General features: G+C 42.8%; 1 protein-coding gene and 1 non-coding gene across 6 annotated transcripts; both read left to right on the top strand.

Annotated features, from left to right (window-relative positions):
* The first annotated feature begins 617 nt into the window (after window positions 1–617).
* On the top strand, window positions 618–690 carry TRNAV-AAC (transfer RNA valine (anticodon AAC)). Its single transcript has one exon. It is a non-coding gene; the product is annotated as a tRNA-Val (tRNA).
* A 359-nt stretch (window positions 691–1,049) lies between these two features.
* On the top strand, window positions 1,050–16,589 carry MYNN (myoneurin). Of its 5 annotated transcripts, none has more exons than XR_008467041.1 (9): window positions 1,068–1,148; window positions 1,811–2,109; window positions 4,035–4,837; window positions 6,753–6,912; window positions 7,655–7,833; window positions 8,111–8,194; window positions 8,628–8,714; window positions 10,433–10,754; window positions 14,327–16,589. XR_008467041.1 is itself a non-coding variant. In XM_054205807.1 (8 exons), exons 2-8 carry the CDS (start codon window positions 1,844–1,846, stop codon window positions 10,699–10,701), a joined length of 1,848 nt encoding a protein of 615 aa, XP_054061782.1. In that variant the 5' UTR covers window positions 1,050–1,148; window positions 1,816–1,843; the 3' UTR covers window positions 10,702–16,589. The 5 variants fall into 5 exon arrangements, 3 of the variants coding, with proteins under 3 accessions (XP_054061782.1, XP_054061781.1, XP_054061783.1); XR_008467040.1 differs by having other exon boundaries at window positions 10,433–13,438; XM_054205807.1 differs by having other exon boundaries at window positions 1,050–1,148; window positions 1,816–2,109; window positions 10,433–16,589.
* Window positions 16,590–17,514: the final 925 nt, after the last annotated feature.

Here is a 17,514-nt window from a genome sequence, read left to right as displayed (position 1 = left end):
TTCTCTTGGCTTTTCTTACTCCCCCCCCCCCGACTGGCTGGGGTTTGGCTTCTGTTTCCCTTTGCAAAGGATGGCAAAGCTAAGTTATAAAGCTATAGCTCCTTCCAAGATCAGGCATTTCAGTGCCTGCTGTACCAGAAAATCCAGGAGGATTAGTCATTTCCTCTTGTTCCAAGCTCCATCTGTAGCCAGAGGCCTGCGGAGGAGACGCAGCCTGAGGTAACGCACTCCGCGCTCTCGCTGCTGCTTTATTACCCAAACGACTCCCTTTCCCCTCGTTGGCTGGGGCTGCCTTATTCTGATTTTTGACAAAACACACGCTGAAACTGCCCCGTTTTGTTCCTGCAGTGCTTTACACCTCTCCTTGGCAACCCTGGCCGGTTTGTCCTGCTCATCCCACCCGCGTTTGCTGCTGCCGCCGGGCAAAGATCTCGGTCGCTCCCTGCTCCTCCCATTTCCCGGGGCTCGCCGGCTCCTTTTGTTGGAATCTTGGAATCTTTCTCCTTTCTCTGCGCTTGTGCAGATCCTCGGGTGACCCGGCGCCCTGGCAGTGGTGTGAGGCACGGCTGAGGCGGCCCGCCATTAGCAACGCCGCCGTGAAAAACCCAGCGCGCGGCGTTTCCGTAGTGTAGTGGTTATCACGTTCGCCTAACACGCGAAAGGTCCCCGGTTCGAAACCGGGCGGAAACACCTGCCGGCCTGTTTTTTTTTTTCCTGACGGTGCTTTATCTAGCCGGGGTGCAGAGCGAAGGTCGACGCTGCGGGAGCTGCGTTAGATCATCCCGGCCTGTCCCCAGTGTTACGCCCCTCCGGTCCCCCTCACCGTCCGCCGCGACTACGTCTCCCAGCAAGCACCGCTCCTCGCCACGCTAACGGCGGGCGCTGCCGCGGCGCGCTGCATCATGGGAGATGCAGTCCGCACCTCCCCGACCCTCCCGGGAAGCCATTCACCGCCCAGCCCTGCCCGTTCCCATCAGCGGGAAGGGTTGTGGACCCGTCCCCGTTTCCCGCCGTGCCACCGCTGCCCCGTAGCCCCGAGCCGTCCTCAGGAGCGGGACACCGGAAGCCCGTCCCCGGAAGCCGCCCTTGGGGCGTCATCAGAACATGGCGGCCTGAGGCGAGGGCGCCCCTTCCCTTCCCCTCCGCAGGTGCGTGAGGCGCCGCCGCCGCTCTGCCGCCGGACACGGGGGCGGCCGCAGACCGAGGCGGGCGGGACCTGAGCACGGGGGTGGCGGGGTCGGTCCCGGGTGAGGGCCGCGGCGGGTTACGGCGCTGTGGGCCCAGTCTCGTCCCGCGGCGAGCCCGATCCGGGGGCGGCCGTGGCTGCCTTGTCCCGCCAGCACGCCGTCTGCTCGCCTGGAGCCCCGGCGGGCCTTCCTCCGCCGCCCCGGTGACCGCTCGGTTCCCCCCGGAGTCTGCCCGTGCCCCGGTCCCAGCGACGGGGAGCGGGGCCGTGTCCCCGGCAGCGTCCGCCCCCGCCGTCGGAGCCCCGTTCGGTCCCAGCCTGGGGTGGAGCAACGTGCTCCTGGGACCCCGGTTTTGACACGGCAGCTCACCAGCTTAGGCGAGCTAATCCTCTCATCTGGGTGGGGGAGTACCCACGCCTCTGCTCTCTCCCCCTTGCTTTGCCTCTAAAATTAGCAGCTCCCCACGTTAAGAAGGATCCACCCATCTCACTGTACCTCCTACAAAAGCGCTGCTGCACAAACTATCCCGCAGGTAGAACACCGAGGGTCTTGTAATAATTAACTTACTCTGTTAGGGGGAGAAAACAAAGTTAAATCTTGCATTTTTTTTTTTGCTTTCCCAGATCAGAACAAAGAGGCTGCAGCTCGTTATCAAAATGCAGTATTCCCATCACTGTGAGCACCTTTTAGAGAGACTGAACAAGCAGCGAGAAGCCGGCTTTCTTTGTGACTGCACCGTCGTTATTGGTGAATTCCAGTTCAAAGCACACAGGAACGTGCTTGCCTCTTTCAGCGAGTACTTTGGTGCATTTTACAGAGATGCGTCTGACAATAATGTTGTTCTGGATCAGACCCAAGTGAAAGCTGATGGATTCCAAAAACTCCTGGAATTTATTTATACAGGAAACTTAAACCTTGACAGGTAACATACGCTATTAAAGGGGGAAAGAGAATAGGGAAATAAACTTTGTGTTAAGGCAGTACTGGGTTTTTTGTTCTTCGTAATAAGTTCTGGAGGACAAATAATAGCAGGTGTGGTACGTATAAAGGAGTTGAAGATCATGTGTTTGTATATTTTAAAATACCACGTGGTATGTGAGTGCCACACCAAAGGTATGTTGTCTGATATTTCACTGATTGATAGTTTCACTTCCTAAATTTTTTGTCTGGATTGGAAGGGATTAACGATCTTGTGTAATCGCCAGGAGAGGGAAGGATAAGTGTATTCTTTCTGAAGCTGGCCTGTAGAAGTCCATTTTTGCAGAGAACACCGAAACTTTGTACGCAGTAGAGACTGAAGTTGGAGGAATGGATGATGATAGGCATGATTTTAAAAAGTTACTTTTGTTAGAATTTGCATGATTTGTTACTTAAAATCTTGTATAACAGTGCCCAAAATGAGTCACAGAAAAAGTGTTTCCCCTCTTACTGCATTGATTTTGTGCACGTTGTGTTATGTCACGTAAAGTGAGGATTCTTTGTAGTGCTTCTCTCTCAGGGAAAGAAAGACGTTATACCTCGCGAGGGAATTGTGACTACTTAAAAGTATGTAGCCCAGAATTTCAACTCCTTTCTCCATGTGTGCTGTCAAATGCATTTCAAAAAAGCTTTGTTGCTATTGATGCCTGAAAACTCATACCTGATAATTTAAGTACACAGATGCAGGATGTTCGTTGTTGCTTTTTTAATTAGCTACAAGCTTTAACAGTAATAGAGCAGTGTGCACAGCCAAGTGGTGAAGTTAGCGACTGATGCTTTGCAAATTACGTGTGAGCAGAAGCGTGCAGCATTCTCGCTGTCTGTCTGGGACCGCAGCAGGAGGGTGTCTGGATTCATTCTGAGCGGTTGAGATCTCTGAAGGAAGAGGAAAGTGAGAGTACGGTTCTTACCCAGGGAGAACTATTTGACTAAAGATGACACCTGCAGGTCTGCCCACGTCATCTTGTGCTGTGCCCTTTTAGGTGTCTGCTGCAACTGTCTGCAAATTCTGCTGTCTTCTGCAGTGGGGGTTGCGTGAGTGACACCAGGAGAATGTGCTTTGAACTCAGTGCTAGTGTAATACAGGATATTAAAACAGTTGTATTCATGTACAGAGGGTAAATGTGGCACGTTACTTACTGTGTAATAGATTGTTAGAATGACAAATGGTTGTTTACCATTAATCTCTCTTTAAAGTGCTGTAAATCCATAAATTCATTGGTGGTACGTGTTGCCACTTTCCCAGGTTATTTTTTCTAAACTATGAAGACTTGTGTTGCAGGAACTGAAAAATAGAGCGTAGTCATTTAAATCAGGACTTCCTTCGTCTTAATGTTGTCTGTGTGCAGCTGATACAGAATTAGGACTGTTTGCAAAATGTTTTATAAAACAAGATTAATACCTGCCTCGCACAAGTGCTGAGGTGAATGCGCTGCTTGTGAATGACTTCAGACTTTTGGCAGAATTATAGAATGGCAATTTATGCATTTTATTCTCCTGTTTTATTCCTTTGTGCTGTGATTTCTGAGCCTTTTGGACCAACAGCCCCATGTCTAGCCTCACCAACTTACGATTGGACTTTGAACTTAAAAATTCTACAAAAGACACGTAACTGAAAATAAAATTCTCAGTTCTGTGCATTTGCAGACCCCACTAGGCACAGGCCATCAGTTCGGGAGCAGTTGTCATACTAGTGTCTTGTGGCACTACAGCACGAAGAGATTAGATCTTGCTGTATATGTTCTCAAAGTTACATTTTCTGACAGCTTAACTTTTCTGTAGGTGTGCTGTCTGTACTTGATCCAGTTGGTACAGAAGAAATGTTGGCTTTGTCCAGGATATTGTCACCCAATTCTTGTTTTCTTGCAGCTGGAATGTTAAAGAAATTCACCAGGCTGCCGACTATCTCAAAGTAGAAGAAGTGGTCACTAAATGCAAAATCAAGATGGAAGACTTTGCTTTTATTGCCAATCCCTCTTCTACAGAGACATCTAGTATCACTGGAAACATTGAAGTGAATCAGCAGACTTGCCTTCTGACTCTCCGAGATTACAATAATCGGGAGAAAGCAGACGCTGCTTCTGCAGAGTTGGTTCAACCACAGGCAAAGAAAACGGCTTTAGAAAAGAAATCTCCTCAAACCAAAAAGCGAAAGAAGAATTTCAGCTCCCCCAAAAGCACACAGAATAAATCTGTACAATATCAGAACGATGTGACTGAGAACACATCCATTGAAATGTTTTTGGATGCAAATAAGCTGGCCACCCAGATCACGGAGCAGGCTGCCCAAGGCAGTGATAACTCTGAGCTGCAGCTGGCATCTGTGGTGGAAAGCGAAACATTGGCAGCGCAGGATATCCTAGTCCAGACTATTGCAGCAAAACAGAAACGGGGAAAGCCTCAGCAAAGCTGCGCGCTGAAGGAGCACTGTATGTCCAACATAGCCAGTGAAAAGAACGCTTACCAGCTGGAGAGTGCAGGGGAAGAGCTTGACCAGAAGTACTCTAAAGCTAAGCCGGTGTGCAACACGTGTGGAAAAGTCTTTTCAGAAGCCAGTAGCCTCCGTCGACACATGAGAATACACAAAGGAGTGAAACCGTACGTGTGTCAGCTCTGTGGGAAGGCATTTACCCAGTGCAATCAGCTGAAAACCCATGTAAGAACTCACACAGGTAAGCTGCTGGCCTTGTCTCGTGGACTGTGGAGACCTGTCGTCACAGCCTGTGAATACGGGACTACGAAGGTCTTTGCATTCTGACTTCTTCCTCTAGAAATTTTGTCTGCTGCTGGTATGCATACAGGGATAGTACCTATATCCTGGTAGCATGAAATGTTTCAGCATTTTTCAGTACAAAATCGTAGTTTCTACTTTAAATAGCTAGAGAGGACTTTATTAGTCTGAGCATCTCGATTTCTGGAAAGATTCAGAAGAGCTGGCTACCCTTTAATTCTGTAGAGTGATGGAGTGCCAAAAACTATTGCCAGTAGAGCATGAAAAACTCACAGTAGTTGATACCAGAATTTCTGTTGCTTTTTTTTAAACTTCAAATCCTAATGTATGTTTGATAACAGAAGTGGGAAAAAATGCAATCTTGTGACAAGTAGGTAACTTCTCCCACAGGGCCTTCAAAAAATGTAAGGGAGGTCATTGAATTACTATAGCATTTGGGATTTTATTTAGTAAAATGCGCAGCTGAAATGCATGATGGCGTTGTCATCTCTGCATTCAATAACATTAGCAGGAGTTTGTGTGGTATCAAAAGCTACTGAACAAAGCATCAAAGAGAAATCAATTGTGATCACTTAAACGTTAAGACAACATGCCTGACTTAAAAAGATTATGAACAGCAAATTGCTGGAGCCTGGGAAGATGTACGGGAGAAGTACTGTGCTTGTTTGTCTTTGCGTATGTTCTTCCCTAGAGATGAAAGACTTGATGCCGGGTTAGTTTGTTCTTCAGGCTGATGTGGCAGAGCTGTTCTTCTGCTATTGCCTTTGCTGCTGTACTTAGCCCAGTGAGCAGCAGAGGGACCTGGTTTACATACTTTTCTTCCTTTTGTGGTTGGCATTCAGAATTCTGAAGTAACAGTGAATCAGATAAAAAAAAAAAAAAGTTTATTTTTGCTCTTTTTCCCCTTTGGAAAACTCTGAGTAGAGGCCAGCAGTGGAGCTCTTTCCAGTAAGCTGTGAAGAGGTGAAGCAGGAGGTGTTAAGGTGCAGGAGCAGGAGAACGCCTTGCTCTTTCAGTAACCAAGGGAGAGGATTTCAAATATCGTCAGCCAGTGACTAACCAAAGATTCAATGTGTAAGAAGGAGCTTGTGAGCCATATTCAGGGACAGTTTGCTGGTAGGAATGTCAGCTGTACTTTCTGCCTTTGAGGATATTGTGCTGGGAATTTTTGCATGAGTAGGTAGGGAATTTCACAGTGGTGGTTCCTAGGTGGCAGGTGAGAGATCTAATGCTTTTATTTTTGAAGTTTGCATGTACACAATATACTTAAGAATTATTGAGTTCTTCATTTGATTGTGCACTGCCGCAGAAATGCAGAGATAGGCTCTTTTATATTGTCAGCTAAGACTGCAGAGTTGCACGATCCATTACGTGAGACTATACGTATTGACCACTAAGAGAACACGAATAGTCAGAGAAGCAGCTGTAGCATTCTACAGCAGACGCTAATGAGAAATTAGTGAGCACTAGACTGCACATGGCAGACCTGTTGCTGTTTGACAGGCAAGAAAAAGCAGATGATTTATGGATTGTTCATCTTGAATATTCAGAATCGTGAATAGACATAACCAGCAAAAAGTCTGAAAATGTAGTAGTAGCATTCTTAAAAATAATGTGGGGAAAATGGCATTGTTAAAATATTATTACCTTTTTTTCCCAAAAGATAATGTGTTCAAAAATAGTCTGTTATGTGCTGTATTCCTGGCACATTACGCTTCAGTGGACTGATGATGGGATGTTCCAAGATGTTATTTGTAAGAAGTATTAGAACAGATAACTGAGCTTTGGTCAGGTAATGGATTGAAAAGCTTTCTTATGTAAACACAGAGAGCACAAGGGTTTTATTTTTTCGCTAGGGGAGAAGCCATACAAATGTGAACTGTGCGACAAAGGCTTTGCTCAGAAGTGCCAGTTAGTGTTCCACAGTCGGATGCATCACGGAGAAGAGAAACCGTACAAGTGTGATGTCTGCAATCTGCAGTTCGCAACTTCAAGCAATCTGAAGATTCACGCCAGGTAGGCAAAAGTGAGATCCTGCAAATGCTTACCCATGCGTTTATTTAAACAGAATAAATTGCTCCATTATGAGCAAGAGTTACACATTCACGTAATTTGGTCATTTCTACTCCTTTTCTTGTGGGTCTTCGCTCACTCTGCGTAATAGAATAATTACATCTACGTACTACTACATACTACAGAATAATTACATCTACTACGTGATCTGTGATTTATGCATGTTACAGCCTACGCACAGGTATCCTTATGGCAATGATGCGGGTTTTTTTGTTTTGTTTTGCTTTGTTTTAAACTGCTTGTAGCACCACAGAAGAGAGAGTCCCTTGATGGGAAGTGAAACAGAACAGTTCTCGCTGTTCATGTCTGTTTGCATTTTTTGGCAAAAGCAGGAATTATGTTCCCTTGTTAGGAATCATCATTTTATCTCTTCAGTACACAATGATGCAAAACGTGCTGAGTTCTCCTGGTGCATGTTACACGTGCAGGGCCTGTAGTTCAGTTCAGCTGCCATTGAAATCACGGATGTGCTGATTCCTAGAATCTACAGCCAATGAATTTCACTCCATGAGAAACTGCTAACTCAAAACCAAACTCACGCGTGTTACATTATTTTTCTTTTTAGTTCACAGAGCATTAGCACAAGGAACTTTGGGGATAAAGTACTAATTGAGGAAAGTTGCTTAATAGTGGGTGTTGCTTCCCTTTCTGCCAGGAGATCACTGATGTCTGTGTTCGTTCGCAGGAAGCACAGTGGCGAGAAGCCCTACGTGTGTGATCGGTGCGGTCAGCGCTTTGCCCAGGCCAGCACACTCACCTACCACGTGCGTCGGCACACAGGGGAGAAACCTTACGTGTGTGACAGTTGTGGAAAAGCTTTTGCTGTCTCAAGTTCTCTCATCACCCATTCCCGAAAACATACAGGTATGGGGAGACGGAGCACTGCGGGAGCAGAAGAGGCCTGGGGAGGGAGGCCTGGCTGCCTGCAGAGGGGTTGGAGATAGGTGATGAGTAGGAAATCTGTAGCTTGGGAGTTACCTCTGGAGTTGTCATCCGGCTCCGTTCTCATGTTCTTTCCCTTTGACTCCAGTTTAGGGAGCTCTTTCTCCCATTGGACGTTACCTCTGTTTCATTTTGATTTGTTCTATATGTGTATTCTGGTTTATATACTGAAATAACAAACTCCTTGTGTTTCCTTTAGGAGAGAAGCCATATATCTGTGGCATTTGTGAAAAGAGTTTTATTTCCTCTGGAGAGCTCAACAAACATTTTCGGTCCCATACAGGTCAGTTTCCAGACAGGCTGCTTCCTGCGCTATAAATAATATTCTGCCTTTACCCATTTGCCTTTAAAAGACACCATATTGTGGTGTACTTGAAACTTGCAGAGTTTCTTAATTTATGTATCTCTCTGTCAACATAATTTAAAGAAAATATTTGTGAAATTTTTCATAATTGCCTTTTTCAGACTAATATCTGTGTAGCTGCGTAGGTGTTGATGTATGATAATGGCTTTACTACTAATGCTTGGGGTTTTTTCCTTAGTTTTAATCTATTATTCTGGAAACAATTCTATTCTGAATACAGACACGCAGACAAAATAATAGAGTTACAAAGCTGTATTTTAAAAATATAACATTGAAATCCCTTATCCTAACCTTTAACTATGTTTTCTTTCATTTTCAAGATTGTTCTAAGTGCCAGACCATTTTTTTTCAGGTGAAAGGCCGTTTATCTGTGAAATGTGTGGAAATTCTTATACAGATATAAAAAATCTTAAGAAGCACAAAACGAAGGTTCACACAGGTGAGTTCCTTGTGCAAAGAAAGTTTAAGAAACTACATCAACTGTTTTGTTCTTCAGTACTGAATAACATTTTCTTTTTTGGCTCATCCAGGCCTATAATTAGAAAATAAAAGATTTTTGTAGAGTAGCTGTCTTTAGAGCCAAAAGCATCTGCTCTAGAGGTACCCAAAACTTTTAAAGCATAAAGTACGTGCTTTAAAGTAGATTCAAGACAAATTTTCAAGCATTTGCATTGCTATAACGAACACATGTTGAGCAACATAGAAATAGGTTGCTGCTGACAAGAATTTCTGTATGTGAGTATTTATTTTCTTGTCCAAGTAACTTGTGAGAGCTTCCCACATGAAGGCATAGTCTGAATTGTAGGGAATTGTTTTCCTCTTCTGAATATGTCAAAGGAGTACGTCTTTCTGAGGGTAGTAACTGAGGTGAACAAGGCATACTGGTTACAAGAATTACTTTACACCTTGAAGGCGCGAATATTTTCAATGCAACAGTGAAAGATTTGCTTATATGTGCAGTCTGTGTTAATCCAAGTCTGAGCTGGATTAGCGAACACACAAGATCAGACAGCTGGCAAAATGTTCCCAGCTGCGATTACTGCTCTTAAAGGACTTTTCAAATACATTCAATTCCTATTCTAGATACCAGATTTTGACTAGGAAGAAATTTGACGTGTATTACTTGCCTGTGGTACCGAGCACAGAGATACTCAGATAGCCAGCGTCTTTAAACACTGGCTCCATAGACCTCGTTATCCGTCCGTCCTTAAGTGTATTAACCATAATTCCCTTGCTTCTGTCATATGGAAAAGGGAGTAATAGTTGTCTGTGTACGTCTGGATTGGGACAGATGGAGCAGGCGAGGGAGAGGATGAGAACATGAGTCGTACGCAGGTGCAGCTTTGAATGTCAAAAGCTTGAGAAGCCCCATTTAGGAAGGGGAACCCCAGTGGAAGCAAAGGTGAGGTGAGAGCAGCAGCGAGCGTGGAGAGGGCCTGGCAGAGCCCGAGGGTGTGAGCTGGGAGAGGAATGAGAAGGTGAGAGACAGGAGCGCCGCAGACAGGAGTGCTTCACCACTGAAGTACCAGGCCCCAGAACACGCTTTGGTAGAGGAAGGGTCAGATATCCCATGTGGCTTAATCAGAAAGCAGCCCAAGAGCAGTGGCGGACTGCATTCAAACAGGAAGGCAATGAGGAATCCGTTAGCAGTGACTTCAGTTAAGAATAGAAAATAATTTCTCAAGTGCTGGATAAAAACCGTAATGGGTCTGGCTGGAACGGAGTTAACAACTGTTTTCTTCCAAAGAAGTTTACGGATACATGGTATGTTGTACGCTTGGATGTGGCTGTGGTTCTTAGATTTTCTGGGGCGGAAAATCTCACGGAAACCTTCGTAATTACATTTTCTCCAAGGCTCCTTTGTTCACTGTGATGTTAAGGATTTGTTATCTTCTGTACCGTGCCAAGTAGCGACTGAGTTGGAATCCCTCATCCGTCTAGTTGTGATGCTACAAGCAGGAGAGGATGTGATTCTCAATGCTTACATCGTGTTTACAGCTCATTCTGGCTTTGTGGCACATTGCAGCCACTGATAGCCCACCTGCCCAGGCAGGTTTTGACAAACCAAGTGTTTGTTTTCACAGTCAATTGAAAGGGAATTTGCAGAATTTGCGCAGCGGCTTTTGAACATTTCTTTCTTTTTTTATTTTTCGGTAGGATCTGAAACTCCCCCTGATTCTAATGCACTTGATAATTCTTTCAATGAGCAAGAATCCATTCAGAGTCAGAAAAGTCCTTTATCGGAGTCCATAGATGTGAAACCCTCTGAGATGTCTTTAGCACTTCCTCTTCCCATTGGGACTGAAGACCATCAGATGCTGCTTCCCGTGACGGGTAGTCAGTCTCCTTCATCAGAAACATTGCTAAGATCTGCTGTGACTGGATATTCAGAACCTCAGTTTATTTTCTTGCAGCAGTTATACTGACAGTGCAGTACAGAGCCGTCGAGGTAATTTGGCAGCGACCTTGCATACCTTTGGTAAGATGAACATAATCAAGTGAGCAGTCACACTTTTTGAATTGGACTTGTTCTTTTTTTTTCCTCTGTGTAAAGACACGTGTAAGGCATTCCCGTTGTGCAGTGCTGTCTTTCGGTTTTTGTTGAATTGTGCTCATCTACAATCAAATTTCTATTTGCAACTAACGCTGATTACCAGGAGACGATTCCTTTCCAGCAACACCTGCCTTAAGAATTCTCTGCTAAATATGTTAATGTATTTTGGACATCTCCTCCCATGTTCCTGCTGATCCGGTGTGTCACAATGTCATTTGAGAGCAGATGTGTTAAGCCATATTTGATAGTTTAAGAACATTAACCCAGAGGTGTAAGGGGAAAATCATAATTTGAATGTACTAAGAAGCTTGTACTCCTGCATTCCGAGGTGGTATAATGGTACATGATGGAAGGCAGGCCAGCACTCTGCTGAGGTGCTCGCAAAGAATTGCCGTCTGCCAGAAGTAGCCGTCTTCAGTTGAGGTCTGGCCACAAAGTTTTGTGTGTAATTTCCTGACAAAAACAATCCTATGTTTTTTTTCTGTAGTGTGGTAAGTCAGAGGGTTCGAATGGCATAGATACTACCGGGTATTCTTTCCAACAAGTCACTTTCTGGTTGGGTTTTTTTTTTTTTTTTAAGTGAATCCAGCATTGTTGTATCTTGTCCCAAATTTATTTTTCACATCCCTAAAATGCCCTGGTTTTGGCACAAACAGCAACATTTGCTCAAAAGGAGAGCTGGAACACTTATGTTGTAGGTGAGACGAAAAGATGCATTGACTTAATTGTGAGGCAATGAATCATAGCGTCATAATCCTTTTTTTACAGTAGTGCTGCTGCTTCTGCTAGTCAGTAGGTACAAAAGAGGAAATAAATCCTGCCCTTCACTGTGAAAATAATAAGTGAACGCTACATGAGGGGGCGTTAAAGAAGAATACAACAGAGCAGATTGATACTCTTCCAGGCAAGGTTTTGTTAGAGTTTGACTGCTTTGTTTTAATTGAAGTATTTATGTATTGCTTTACCTCTCGTGTCACTCGTCCACAGTAGCTGCACAAAACTGGTATCTAGCAAGACTCATGTAAAGGTATGTTTTATTACTAGCAATGTAAATTTTTCAAAAGCAACATTTTTAGTGTGTTGGTAGGGTCATTAGTTAAAGACTAGTTGACAAGAGGAGTACTTTTATACTCCGTTTTGCCAGTTTGTGCCATTAATATAATGTAAGCATTATTTAAGTAATCATCAAATAGTAAGGAAACGGTCATAATACTGTACCAACAATGCATTTAAAGATATTATTTGTTGGTTATTTACTTGGTGCTAGCATTTTATTTCCACTGATGCCTTGTGTCCAGACACTGATAAATAGAAGAGCATAGGAGATACCTCTTAACTGATTCTGTTCTACACGGAGTAATAACTAATCTGCACCTTAATTAAACAGACTTGTGAAACATTTCTTGGAGGATTTCATTTAAATATTCTGCAAATGGTCCCTTGACTCCTGAGCGTGACTATAGAATTATTTAATTTTTTTCCCCTCTTCCTACATGTTTGTATTTGTAAGGTAATAGACCTTTCACTTCTTTGTGTTGATCATCTTAGTATGTGGCATGTTTAAAACTCTGCTTCTTGATCGTATATTTTACGCTTTAATATATGGCCAATTTGCTGATGAAGTCTACCACGGAGAGCAAGGAGTACAGCTGTGTTCACAGGGAGTGTTCTCAATGCAGGCATCTCTAACTCTGTCCAGCAAAGCTGATTATTGCCGCACCCCCCCCGACTTTTATTTGCTTTGCTTATCTGTACCGTAACTACAGCTGATGTCCTTCATAACGCTGGCAAAGGGCAATGGATGAAGTTCTCTGGTTGGTTTTTTTGCTGTTTGTTTGGCATTTCCCCCTGTTGTCCCCTGTTTTCTTCTTTAGCTTCTGTTGTTCATGTAGCACCTGAAGGATTCCTTAGCCTTGCCCTTGAAGACTGAAGAACAACAAATGTCGGGATCTTGACTCCATGTAAAAAAAGCAAACTGTGTGTCACGTGTCCTAAGGTTCTTCACTTTCTCTTTCTGCAAATAGAGCAGAAATCTTGGGATAGACATAGGCTTAGTCATGAGTACTGAAAAAGAACAATACCATAGAATTGATAAATTTCTTATTCAAACAGCTTTGGAAGAAAAACTAATGATACGCTGCTGTTAGCTGAGGAAAAGTAGCTGAAGATTAACATATCCAGGATAAATGTCCACAAGAGAGAACTAGCTCTGGAAAAAACAAAGAAATTTTTAAAAAATCACATTCCTACATACAAAATGCATTCCATAACAATGTTTGTTTGGACTGTTTTTGTATTTCTAAAATTATAGCTTATTACTGTATTCTTAGATTTCAGACTTTTTTAAAAAATACAGTGCTTAGATTTATACAGGATTTGTTTAGATACTTATAACAATAACACTTGCTTTATTAGTCATTTAGTTTTCTTTATAGACAAGAAGATAATCATTATTTTTTACAAGACAACAATTTTAACCTTTCTTAATAGAATACACAGACTTATAGTTTTGTCTTGAAGCAATAATTTAGTGACCTGCACTCTTGAGTCCCCATCTGAGAGTCTTGATTTTTATCCTCATCTTTCGTGAAGATATCTCAGCTGCTGAGGTATGATCTCTATGAACTGTATTCATTTACTAGAATATAGATTTTAAATATATATATATATTAAAAAAAAAACCTGTAGGTGTTTTCAGGCTGGGTGCTGTAGGACCTGAAGAAGCAGGTCTGTACTGTACCTTTTGTCAATAGATGCATGGAAATCAGCTGGACATCTAATTCCTAGGTTTAAGGATTCTGAGTTCATTTTGGAGGTTAAAGGTTTATAACAGTATTGATAATTTCTGTAAGGGATTAATGTGGGAAAGCATGGAATCTGTTTAGGCAGACATCTCTTTCTTGAGATCTACTTGCAAAACGAAAGGTAAAATTTTAATAATTCCATTAACAGTAATTTAGAGAAAACAAGATGATTTCTCACACCGTTGTTTCAGTACCGTTTCAGTCAATTTCGCACTGAAGTCGGTGCAAGTTTTGCGTGAGTAGGTTGTTCCGCATCCAGCAACTTCTCAATTGGCTATTTGGAAATACTTATGTGAGAATAGCTCCTTGTATGACACTTTCTTCCAAATGTGTGCCTAAATGTGGGCACAAAGCATCCTGAAAGCGTGTGTTACAAAAAAAGCTCAAGGATGGACAAGTCCCATGTTAAGGATTTCAGGGCTGTGATCTTGGAGAGGCTATCGATAAGCCTTGCAGAATTAAGGTCAGATAAGGACTAATAATTGATTTTTTTGGTTAAATTATTTTTAAAATATCTTTCATGTATATACAGTTTTTCCTCTGTTATTTGTATATAGCTCAACTCTCAATTTTATAATCCCCTGGGAGGGGAGGGAGTTGTACATATTTAGCCTGAAGTGTTTTATGTTAGACTTTAATAAACTTGGTTTGTAATTTTCCCCTCACCTTGTGTCTCCTGTTTCTGACTGCAAGGGTTAGCAACAAAAGGAGGAGGGAAGCGGTCTAACGTTACCACCATCACAGCACCCCGTCAGGAGGACGCACGGTAGCCCTTCGCGCCGCGTAGTAACACAGCAAGGATTACTACGTTTTCTTCTTGGCAGTAAACACACCTGACTTTTCTCACAGAAAATATTTTGGGTCTGTTCAAACTGAATTAAATTAAACTTTATTCTAAATGCAATCTAGTATAATGACTCTTAGGTTAATTTTTTTTGTACTTGTTTGTTTTGGGGTTTTTTTTTACAGAGTACTTTGAAGATGTACTTTTTGTGCTAAAGTAGACATTCAGAGAATTCCTTTATCAGAATTTGTATCTTAACTTATTTTTACTAGATTGTTTTAATTTTACAGGAGGTGGTATGGTGGCTAGAGCAGAGAGTAGGACTTAGGGGACCTGCGTTTTACCACTGGCCTGCTGGATCACTCATTTTCCTTTAAACTGGGGCAAAAATGCTGCCTTTCAGCAAGGCGCTGTGAATTCTGAAAGCTGAAACAATGGTTTACAGAGCAGGATTATGCTTGTGTTTGCTACTAGAATAACTTACTCAGAAGACTATGGCAAAAACTTCTAGCCTATGTAAGTTCTCTCGTTCCAAAGAACACAAGATACACCTTGTAAGAATTTAAAGGTTTGGTTTTCAGAGAAAGGCAAGCAATAAATTTCTCTGGCACTGGCCTCTTTAAACAATACAGGTTTCTGCATAAATTATTAGTTTGCAGGAAGCTCTTTATACCTAATTCAGTTAGAACTACTCTGCATCCCTTTCTTACAAAGGAATATCAAAATAAGCTACAACACATGAGCTATTTTTATGGATGTTGTCAATAATGCAGAGTGCTCTTTTGGGCTAAGCATCTTGCTGTTAAATAAGGGTTCAGAGAGAGTAAAAATATTTCAAAAACATACACTAGCAAAATAGTAGAGTTGGGACTGACTTGGTAGATGTGGTTCCCTGTTACCACAGCAGATTAACGAATGTCATTCATAGAAGTCAATTAAGACTTAATTTGGACAATGAAATTAGCCTTGAACTTCATATACAGAAATAAAGATATATGGAAAAAATATAGCTCGATCTAAATCTTATAGTGGTCTTTCTGGCAAGAAATGCTACCATCGGTGTCTCAAAACAGAGCGCTCTCTCTAGACTATCGGAGTATAACCTGCAAAGCTCCAGAGCAGCAACACTCAGAAAAATACCAACTTTGATAATACAGGCCTATCTCATTTTAAAAAATTTATGAATTTTCAGAGCATGCAGATTCATTCTCAAACAATCACATTTTTTGTATCCTCAACTTTTGTTATCGTGGCAACAATGTTTCTGTGTAACAACAGTTAAAACATAAGCTCTCTAGAACAGGATTTTCTCAGTGCGACCTATGGACTTTGTGCTAAACAAGACGGCTACAGGTTAAGATGTCCCTGTGCAGGCCACAGAGATAACTCACTTCTGGTCTCCTGCTCTGCCCTCACCATTTGGCTGTCACATTTGTTAAGCTGTTCCGTGAAGAGAACACGGTGGAACTCCTGGTCTGGAGGGTGAAGAAAACTTGATCAGATCTTAAACGCTGTCTCTAGCAGGCAAGAAGTTTGAGTGGGCAGAGAGAGACCTCCACGTCAACTTGTGTGTGGCAGAACAAACACACCTGCTCTGGGGGCTTACCTCTTAAGTCATCTTATGATACCAAGTGCTTTTTGGGCCAACAGAGCCTGACTAATTCGTGTTTGGGGCCAGTGGGGGGACAGGGAGAAAGAAAAACCTAACGCTGACAACAGCTATCAGCACCACTTTGGTGATTTCAGCTTGGTGCAGCGTATCCATCCCCCTCCCTGTCCATACACTACCACTGTCATAATACAGAATCAGAACATCAGCAGTTACATTGCTGCTGCTTAAGTACTATCGTTGAAATTACTTTCCTATCTTTTACCCCCTCACACTTCATTCTTATAGCTCTTTTGCCTGCGTGCACATACATTCAGGGATTATTCTGTTACTTATTCTATACTAACTTTTAATAGACACATTTAGACATGCACAAGACTGCACTAGTGAAAGCCTTTGAGCAAACCTCTGCTGTCCTATTTGGTGACTTTTTCTGTTTAGGAGCATCAAGCCAGTCACTGCTACAGGTACAAGGAGAGTGGGTGTACAAAGGAAACAAGCTGAGTGATTCCCAAACTTCTAAGAAGTCTGTATCCAAACCATTAAACGATTTCTAACTACCATTATACGCGTATGTTGTCTTATTCACATGTAGGAGTTGCCACGTGGCTATAATGATACAAATCTTTTTAAACAGTTCCAAGAGACAGGAAGAAGTAATGAAACCAAGTTTGATGTGTTTCATTTGTAGTGCAAGAAAGAAGTACATGTTGCAAGTGAGTCAAAATACCATTTATATACCAGTAAACTAGGTTCACTAGCTTTAAAGTTCCAGCATTATAGTGGCTTAATGCTTCAGTTCATTTAACTTGATTAAATAAATAAAAAAAATCACTCTTGGATAAAGATCAAAAGCATGCCATTACTAAGTCAAAGGAGAGAGTATATAGAGCACAGTAGCAACAAATGGATTTACCCAAACCTCTCTTACCTTCAACGGGAGCCTTGTTGTACAGCATATCTGCTTTGCAGTCAAGCAAAGCTGCTGCCCAGTGGCAGTCCGGGGTGTAAGTTGTCGGTTTGATGTACCTGTCTGTACTCCAGCATGCAGAGACACAGCGACATTACCTGTGGGCTCTCCGTGCTACCTGGAAACCTGATGCAGACACCACAGCCCAGGAAGGGCAGAGAAAAGCTCTTCCTCTGCGGCTGCCACATGGTAGAGGAACCCTGTGGTCCCGACACTCCATCCATAGGCTCTGCTGCTGCTCTGAACCAGTCCCTCATCTTTTTAAAATAACAAACACCAAATAAAAACCCTGATCTGAGGAGGTCTCCTAACAGAGTGGAGTAGTTCAGCTGCCAGGAGTTAGTTCATGCCTCTGCGCTGCTGCAGTCTCTGCTCTTCACTCTGGTCAGTGACTGTTCTGCTCCCTGTTACTGCTAAGAATACCCAGTGTCACCCTTAGTGCGCTCTGCCGTGGTGAAAATGTTTTCCTTTTAGCTTATTATACTAAATTCATCTATCACCTGGGAACCCTGGAACTG

This window comes from Rissa tridactyla, chromosome 6 (assembly GCF_028500815.1).
Source record: "Rissa tridactyla isolate bRisTri1 chromosome 6, bRisTri1.patW.cur.20221130, whole genome shotgun sequence".
In the NCBI taxonomy this organism is placed as follows: domain Eukaryota; kingdom Metazoa; phylum Chordata; class Aves; order Charadriiformes; family Laridae; genus Rissa; species Rissa tridactyla.
Note: the sequence above shows the minus strand (reverse complement) of the source record. Positions and strands in the feature narration are given on the sequence as shown.

What these genes read in the sequence shown, in the direction of transcription:
- MYNN (XM_054205807.1), top strand. Translation starts at nt 1,844, where the DNA reads ATGCAGTATTCCCATCACTGTGAGCACCTTTTAGAGAGACTGAACAAG. An exon ending in AATCTGAAGATTCACGCCAG is followed by an intron (nt 6,913 to 7,654) that starts GTAGGCAAAAGT and finishes GTTCGTTCGCAG; the next exon opens with GAAGCACAGTGGCGAGAAGC. An exon ending in CAAAACGAAGGTTCACACAG is followed by an intron (nt 8,715 to 10,432) that starts GTGAGTTCCTTG and finishes ATTTTTCGGTAG; the next exon opens with GATCTGAAACTCCCCCTGAT.